At 37.3% G+C, this 9,035-nt stretch overlaps 1 protein-coding gene across 1 annotated transcript in view; it reads right to left on the bottom strand.

Moving 5' to 3' along the window:
• Positions 1–2,899, bottom strand: part of SH3YL1 (SH3 and SYLF domain containing 1) — a 34,561-nt gene extending 31,662 nt beyond the window's left edge. Inside the window, exons 1-4 of the mRNA XM_010189923.1 lie at positions 2,776–2,899; positions 2,463–2,573; positions 1,325–1,438; positions 669–733 (exon numbers count right to left, since the gene is read on the bottom strand). Of these exons, the coding sequence (XP_010188225.1) occupies positions 669–733; positions 1,325–1,438; positions 2,463–2,573; positions 2,776–2,899 (414 nt within the window). The remainder of the gene's footprint in view (positions 1–668; positions 734–1,324; positions 1,439–2,462; positions 2,574–2,775) is intronic.
• Positions 2,900–9,035: the final 6,136 nt, after the last annotated feature.

Raw genomic sequence — 9,035 nt, 5'->3', positions numbered from 1 at the left:
GGAAAGACTGAAACAAACAGGGGTGAAGGAGCTGTGAGGAAGAAGAGACAGGAAGCAGAGGCAGAGAGCTGTGAGGGCTCAGATCAACGGGATTTTACTGAGCATAGTGTGAGTCCCTTAGGTAACCATTTCTGCTGGCTGGAAACTAATTTGTTTTCTGTGGCTTTCCTTGAGAGGAGGCACCATCAGTTTTGGTGCTCACAAAGTGAAAGGTGAAGTCAGTAATCACAAGTTTCAGTGGGAAATGCATGAAATACAGTAACATTAGCTAGGCTCTATTTTACCCCACCTTTAATTCCTTTCACTGTTTCAGATGGAATCTTTGCGTTCTTTAACAAAGCATTTGATACAGTAATAAGTACAGGATACTTTTAACTAACTCCAATTGGTTTATGTGTGAACACTGAAAGGAAGATTTCCATAACGGAAAAATTGTCTGCTAGAAGTAAGAAATTGAGGAAAGAGCTGCTAAGTCACTTCTTTCCATTTAAATCTCTCCAAGCAATTAGACTGATAGAATCAAACCCCGTATTTCGTTTGTCTTGCATAAATGAATTTTATACAGAAAAATAGATTCTACCATCTCACTAATATTTAGATCTTTGTCAATGCATTTTAATTTCTTGCAAACAAAGTTACCAACAAGTATTTCAAATGCAAAATTATACCTCAATTCCAATTTCAAATCCACCACCAAGGCCAGCAATTCCTATTGCAGAAGGAGCAGACCAGGCTGACATGCAAAACAAGATAAATTTACAGAATTTTTATCACATGTTACAAGTAATATTTATCTATTAGAGTTAAAAAAACACTAGCAAGTTCTCTATTTAAAACTATATTCAAAACCACTACAACGAAATCAAATAACTATATTGGTTTATCTCACAGGAAGAGATTTAAGAAATACAAACCCTTGTGATCTAAACAAATCTTTGTTACAAATTATTTATTATGCAGTTGTCCATAATTTCCTGCTCCGGCAGGGGGATTGGACTAGATGATCTTTTGAGGTCCCTTCCAATCCCTAACGTTCTGTGATTCTGTGATAATTTGATATAACGCATTCTTCTAATGAGCTTTATATGCTCATTAATATGCTTTTATATTTCATCCTTTTCTAGAAAGACACTGAAAGCATTTACATCTGATCAAAAGTAGGTATAAAATTTGGAGAACAGCTTTCAAACAAATCATTGTCACCTTCTGGCTTGACTCCTCATGTGTCTCGTGTTTTATAATAGGAAAAGAAATAATGAAGAAAAAAATTTTATTTTTTTATTTTAATTATCTCACGAAGTACAAAAGGAAAAGATCCACTTACTTCCATTAGGAAGACGAGCTAATACAATTCCACTTCCGCCTCGAGCAGTCACCAAAAATCCAGCTTTGATAACAGACAAAACTGCAAGACCTTTGGCTTTAGCTATTACATGAGCTGAAACAGCAAAATCATTTATTCAGAGATACGTGAGAGAGAATAAGAAAAGAGAGATATGTTCCAAGAGAATAAGAAAATAAAACTACATTTAAAAATTCTGAACACAAGTGTCAAAAAACCAAAGCAAAAGTTTAAAAGAAAACTGCAAAAAAGCTGAACTGATAATGATGCCTCCACTCCACAGTCAAGCACAAAGTTAGGCACAGGTCACATTAGCCTGTGCCAACCCCTACACTGCCACAACTGCTTAACCTAGTCCAGTTAGCTCATACAGAACTAGTTTGCTTATTGCCACAAACACTGTGTGTGAATATCCTTAGCAAGATAGAGGCAGTGAATAGTTAACATACACGTCTCTACAGATTTTAGGAGGAGAGGAGTATGAATTTAAACCACAGTGACTGCCTAATCAGCTTATACCATTAGACAGTGTTTGTGGCAAATAAAGTGTCATCATCCTGCAAGTCTTATTACAGACCTTCCAAAACATAATAGTTACAAATTCAAGGACACGAAAGAACATCATCAGATGAAGGAAGATAGCAGGAGAAACATAAAATAACAACTGCAAAAATAAAGAGGACAGCAGCAAATAAGAGTGCTTCATCAGTATCAAAGGAGAAATGCACCCTGATCTCTTTCCTTCAACTCATTTTCATCTAGCTAATTCTAACACAGATACTCAGGAACTAGAGCTACTATTCTGAGTTCTCCCTTAAAAACAGACATTCATAGGGTGAGCATGAAACAGTCCATCCACCCCAGGGAAGCCTTCCTGTGTGGATATACTGTGGCGGTAAACACGCAAAAGATCTTTCCCAGTAAGTACTGTCTGTCTAGAATACAGCAAACTGAAACTCTCTACTTCCAAAATGTTCTCACAAAAGTTACAGCACCTCAGATCTTAATTCATCTCTAAATTACGATCAATGAAAACAGAGGGAATTGGTAAAGAGAGCATGATTGCAACAGAGGGAAGTGCTGGAGACTTTAGCTGAATCAAAACATTTTCTTTACTCACGAGGTATGATTTTATCGGGTCCATTTCTGGAAGTGATTTCTGTAAATTCTCGTAATATTTTAGCTGCCTTTTTAGCTTCTGACTTCAGGTTGGAAGGTATAGGGTTATTCACTGCAAAACAGAAAAGAAATAAATTTTATCTATTGTCAGTTCAGGATAGCTTATCTGAAAATAAAACAGCATAATTTGTATCCGAAAAGTGATTCTTTACAAATAAAGTAAACCAAATAAGCAGGGAAATAGCAAATATAAGAAATGATCTTCTGCATCAGACCAACATTTTGTCTTTGATGGTTGTAACAGAAGATGTCACCTGAGAAGAGTACAGAAGCCCAGTTCTTTTCTGTAATCTGTTCCTCTTGCACTTCCTCAGAATCCACACTGGGAACAGCAAGGACGTTGGAGATACATCCTCTGGGGTTCCTGTCACTATTCATGTTGCATATGAATTTGCCCAATACCTTTCCAAACCTGCTGATACTCTTTGCCTCCAGAACTCCTGCAGCAGCAGTTCACTACCTGCTACTTAAAGAAATACTTGATCTATTTTAATTAACAGTGAATGCCTGATAGTTCAAGGCTCATGAATTCTGGTGAATAACTACTGCATTCAACTTATCCACTACCTTCGTACTCTTCATACTTCTATAAATAGCCACAGTCCCCCAGCCGCCTTAGTCTCCCCTCAAGGTAGCTGCTCCATCGCTCTGATCACTTGAATTGCTCTTCTCTGTATCATCCACTCTGCTGTCCTTCAGACTGGCAACTGTTGGACAATGAACACTAAAAGATTAACATCTCTTCAGCAGATTTCACTTACAGAGCTAAACTTGCAGCATGTTCTGAAAGTGAACAAAATTTTGTTTCAGATCAAGTAATCTCCGTTGGAAATCCACTTAATGTTGAAGAGCTTATCAATATTTTCTCTCTAACACAAGCACCTCTCTAGATTTAAACTAAGGAAAAAGCACAGATTGCTTTATAAAGCTGTAGACTACAGTGGCAAACACAAAAAACCCCTTGAAATTTAGCCCTGCCCCCCCCATCCATGAGATCATAAATTTAACATGAAAGTGTTAATCCATCTAGATCTACCAGATCTGTTGTCACTAATCAACCACTGAACAGAAACAAGTATTACAAGTTACTAATATTCTGCAACAGTATAAATACAACTTTACCTATGAATAGTAACATTTCACCTGTAGATTTGCAAAAAGAGGCCCTATTGCAGATAAAAAGATATGATATAGTCTTGATTTTTACATCTACTAAAACCCCTCAAAGATATCACTTAAATTATTCTTATTTTCCTGCCTGGATATATGAACACCAATATGTTTATGTTTTCCATGTTTATCAGCAACAAATCATCCCAGTAATACATGAATACATTTTAAGATCAACAATGCATCCAGCTTCAGTTCTAGTCTCTGAAAAGACCTAACAACAGTATTTCCATAAAATTCTACTGTTCTTAAATTCACAAAAGCATAGAAAAGACCATGCATAGAGAAACAACTTTCAGTTGAAAGTGGTCTAGTTTTATAAATGGTGTTCCCGGAACATTCATCCACCTCTTTGCTCTGGGCAACATTGCCAGCCAAAGCCATGAAGGTGAGGATTAAATACACTCACATTAAATCAATGAAGCATGGAGAGCAATTCAGCTCAGACCAAGTGAAATGCCTAGCAGCAAGTCAGTCAAGTTTCTGTCCGGCCTCCATTGAGTAGAATAGGAATTACACCCCTACTTTTCAAAGTGTTCTCCTCTAGTGCAAGAAGAAGATTCTGAGAGCAGAGATCTTGACAGCGGAGACTCTGATCTAGCTTCCCCTGTGAAAGCTTCAGGCAACATTTGGCTTTGGTGAAAATGCAGCAGGTATAACATGGGAGAGTCTGACATGACAGCAGTCGTCACAAGGTTGTACAGAAATATCAGCCGCTTTGGGAACAGAAAGAAATACTCATAGAACGCAACAGACTCTAAACTGCATTGTGTTAACAGAGAGAAGATACATTAATTTTATCTCCTAATCATCCCATCTGTTTTCAGAGAGTTAAGATGATGGCCAAATCCCTATCCATGAAAGAAAGGTGAAGCTCTAAACTCTCAGAGCTCAGGACCTTCAGAAAATTAAGAAAAAGCTACTGGCATGTGCAATTTTCTCTGACTGGTACAGCACTAGAATTGTAAGCCAGCTTGCAGGAGTTTTGAACGTGCATTTCTTCCTTGGTTCACCAGGCTAGAACCTGGCTGCACTGACACAGCAAGAAGAGAGGCCAGTGTAGCCCAAACAAAACACCAACAGACATGGCTTTGGGTAGGTTAACAAACTGACCTGGAGCAAGTGTCTCCATTACTTCTGTTGTTTGTGCTTGACTTTGCATTTTCAAGGTCAGAGGAAAAACATTATCAGCAAGTCATAAGAAAAATAGGAAGATTTTTAATGGAGATACAGTGAGGCAGTCACAGAAAGCATATTGCAACACCATTCCTCTCAAGAAAGCATGAATAATACACAACATATTATAACTTATAATTAATAATTAATATTGCAACACACTTCATGGCCATTTGCATAATCAGGTGAATACTTTTGTATGTAGGTTTTCACTTAACGTATTTTACAAGTCTACAGGTCTCAGTTTTGGGGAGAGTCACCTACCCAGTCTTCCCAAGATACACATTTCACGGTACTTAATTAATCTTATGGTTCAATAAGATTAAAGTGGAAGATATGCTTCATCTTAACTGCAGTAAAATGGACAGTTACCTGCCTGATCATGCAGGACTCCTAGCAAAGTGATCAAGGCAATGAAAATAAGATGTGTGCAAACTGGAGATAAAAAACATCAGTGATAAAAAACATTATAGAGCAAAAGCAAGCATTGACCAGCTTCCAGATTAGAGAGAAATAAACTTCTGTGTGGCCTGCTTTGTCTTTGCATGTATTCCTTCCTTCTCTTTGCTTCTCTTTGACCAATCTCAGAATTTGAAGGAACATTTCCAATTCATTCTTCTTACTACTAAAAAGGGAAAAAAAAAAAAGCTCGTATTTCAAAGATTAGAAGAGAAATCTCTTAGCTAAGACCACTGAGAAAACATGAGGTGTTTTCAGTTCTAAAAGTCTGCAAGAAAGAAAAGATGAGTTTAAAAGTGATCATATGCATTTTAAGATTCAGAACTGCTTCAGAAAGATGTGATGGTTAGCAGAAAACAGTGTATGTTTACGTGCACATAGGAGTTACTATTTAATTGAAGACAATTCAAAGCTGAACTTCATGAGCAGGAAAAGTGACTGTTACTACCTCACTGTCCCTTCAACTCTCAATACATAATCAGTTTCAAAATCAGGTTGTGGTCGCACCTTAGGGCGGGGGGGAGGGGATGATCTGGTTGAAGATGTCCCTGCCCATGGCAGGAGGGTTTGGACTAGATGACCTCTAAAGGTCCTTTCCAACCCAAACTATTCTATGATTTATCTGTACTATGAGTCTAAACATTATATTTCCAAAGGCAAACTTTGCACAGAGAAAAACCAGCATTACTCAGGTAAACTAAAACTAAATTAAAATTATGTATTTCCACTCCAACCTTTCTAAAAGGGTATTTTTTGTGCCTCATGTTGTGGGGTTACTTTATCACCAGAGGATAAGGGAGATGGAGATAGATTCTTCATCTTGCTGTACACCACAACATTAAGCACAAGAATAACTTAACGCCTCATCCTCAAACTTCACTTTCTCCCTGCATTATTTGTTTCCTACATCAATATTGCTTCTGCATTCCCTGAATATCTATAGGAATTCACACTTCCATTCTCACTTGCTTTTTCCCTTCTGGCCACAGATTGAAGCAATGCAGGATTATTTTTCTGGACTAAGAAACAGCAGGAGGATTTGACAACAACATTCTGCCAGTTACTTTGCATGGAGTCAGATTTGTGTGCTTTCAGAAGTAGGCTAAGAAATGGGTGAGATTTCTAAAGCATATTAGAGATACAGAGCAGGGGAGAAGAAAGGAAAAAAGAAAGAGGTTGAACACACTGCCAACTAAGCTCAAAGCTATACCAGGTGGACAAGGGTTGCAACTAAGATGACTTATACCCGGATTTTAATTTAGACAGCAGCATGTACATGGCAAGCAAACATGGCACAGAAAGGTTTTAATAACAATGGACAGGATCAACAAGTCAACTGATGAAACACTTTCGTTGCTCAAAACCAACACAGTTACTCAAAGTTGATACCACGATTCTTTCCATAGTGGCTTCTTTGGAGTTCCTTTATTTACTTCCATAAAGTTATGTAGATACTAAGGAGCTGGAAGGATGCCTAGGGGAGGTCTTAAGGAACTACTGACTTGTTTAAAAAAAACAACCAAACAAACAAGCCCACACCCTGACCTTAATTAAGTATAATATGATGCTTGATAAGCCTGTCTGGACTCCCATTTTGCTAAGGTTGCTAAAGCTGTGGTAAAAGAAATACAGTATCTTTATCACTGATGGAAGGGGGAGGTTTGACTCTCCCTCTTAGGCTATGCCACACTCAAGATCTTGTTGATGGGATTCAAGATTAAATAAGGACACAGACAACAATCAACACTAAAGAGGCAAAAGTTTAATGGTTAGCTACATCGCATGGGTGAGGCCTCACTCTTACTATCAAATTTTAGATCATTCAGTTCTGTAAAACTTTGTCCAAAGGCAAAGAACACTCTGCTTTTTCAGTAAAAAAACAAAAACTTGTAAGTGGAAAATCGCACAAATATGTCAAAAAATTCAAAACTAGTTATTTACTTAAAAAAAACCCAAACCAAACGTACATGGATATTTGCACTATGAAATGGTGGTGTCTGTCCCAAAATACAACAGAAATAAAATTACTAAAGATTATAGCGAAGGTTAGAGACAGAATCTTGTTCTTACTTATTTTAATCACTGTATAAACAGACAAGACCATAAGTGGGATTTCTGTGACATCAAAAATGGTTTAAACTTCTGTTCACCTATCAAGTTGTCCTCCTGCCCCTCAAGCTTGCCTTAGGATTTGAACTATAAAAGTCTTCTCTTAAAAACCTATTTAATATTGCAAGTCTGTTGAACAGATGTTATAGAAATATCTGCTTTTAATAATAAATACTGTATGAAATATTTAGAAATACGCAGAAGTTCCACGTTCATTCTATCCCTTCAGTAACATAAGGAATAAACCTGTAGCACTGTCTTCACTATTAGCTTTTAAGTATGCATATATAATTGTCTGATTTGTATTCAAGTAATGCTCAGGAAAGAGGTAACCAGGAGCAATAAGACAACAGTATCTATCAGGAGGATATACCGACTGATGGATTTGGAATGCCATGACCAGTGAATGCTCAGCCGGGAGCAAGCTTCATTTGTACTGCTGCTCGTTGTTGAAAGAAGATATTGAGCATATGCGAGTCAGCAACACAAGACCCACGGGGGAATATCACACCAAAATTGATTAACTGCTTAATTTGTAAGCTGATGAGGCAAGTGCGTCAGCCTCTAATTTACATTCTGACTAACAGTAATAATGTGTTGGCTGAACACTTGGTGAAATTATCCGAGCAAGGTGTAATAAAGAATAAATAAACCCTTTTAACTTAAAAACTGTAACTGATTCTGATAGAATCAAAATTCTGCTGAATGTGAACACATGAAATAAAGCATGGTGGCATTTTGAGAACCTAAACATCAAAAGTACAGTTTCAAAAAAGATTGATGATAAAGTGGAGACAAAGCCTCACATGCAGTTTTCATATGTAAGTTGCCCATGTATGTATGAGCTTTGAAGCATTTTGGTAGAAGGTGGTTTTGGATTTTTTTGCTTACAAAAATTTTAAAAAAATCAAACACCAAACAAACAAAAAAATAATGGGAATACCTTCCACAAGCCTCAGACAGTAATTCAGTCTTCACTTCCACTTCACTAAAAAGTTCAGAAACAGCACATAAAACACACACACAGAGCTGATTTGCAAATATCCATGGTTATTGCAGCAACATCAATGCTAAAAAGCTTGTATGAACAGAGAACATTCAAAATTATGGTTAAGAACATTCAGAAACATGGGAACTAGCATAGTCCAGAAAGGTTAAAGAAGAACATCTAATGGGAAAGAGAAACTTCAAAAGCAAGACAGTGCAGCATTGGAAAAGAGCCTAAACAAGAGATTTCAATTCAGCATTAGAATTAAAGAGATTACAGGTAATTTTGGTTTCACAAACATATAACATCATGGTACTGTGGTAGCCAGCTCTAGCACTGGATTTCCTAGAATAGCGTGCAAGGCTTGCATCATGAGCATTTTGTCTAACCCAAGAAAAAGGGAAGCAATACAGAGCAGTGGATGACAGGTAGCAGACTATAATAAATGCCTCCACCACTATGCCTCCATTTACTGCTTCCAACACTTGAAGACAGGTAGAAGGCAATAGTAGATAGGAAAGCAGCCAGGTCAATTAAATGTCAAGAGAAGATCTGTAGAGCTGAAGGAAACAGTAGCAGAAGTTGAAAAGGAACCTGGAGAAAAATGATGGA

The sequence above is a fragment of the Mesitornis unicolor genome, unplaced genomic scaffold (assembly GCF_000695765.1).
Source record: "Mesitornis unicolor isolate BGI_N332 unplaced genomic scaffold, ASM69576v1 scaffold5678, whole genome shotgun sequence".
NCBI classification, from domain to species: domain Eukaryota; kingdom Metazoa; phylum Chordata; class Aves; order Mesitornithiformes; family Mesitornithidae; genus Mesitornis; species Mesitornis unicolor.
Note: the sequence above shows the minus strand (reverse complement) of the source record. Positions and strands in the feature narration are given on the sequence as shown.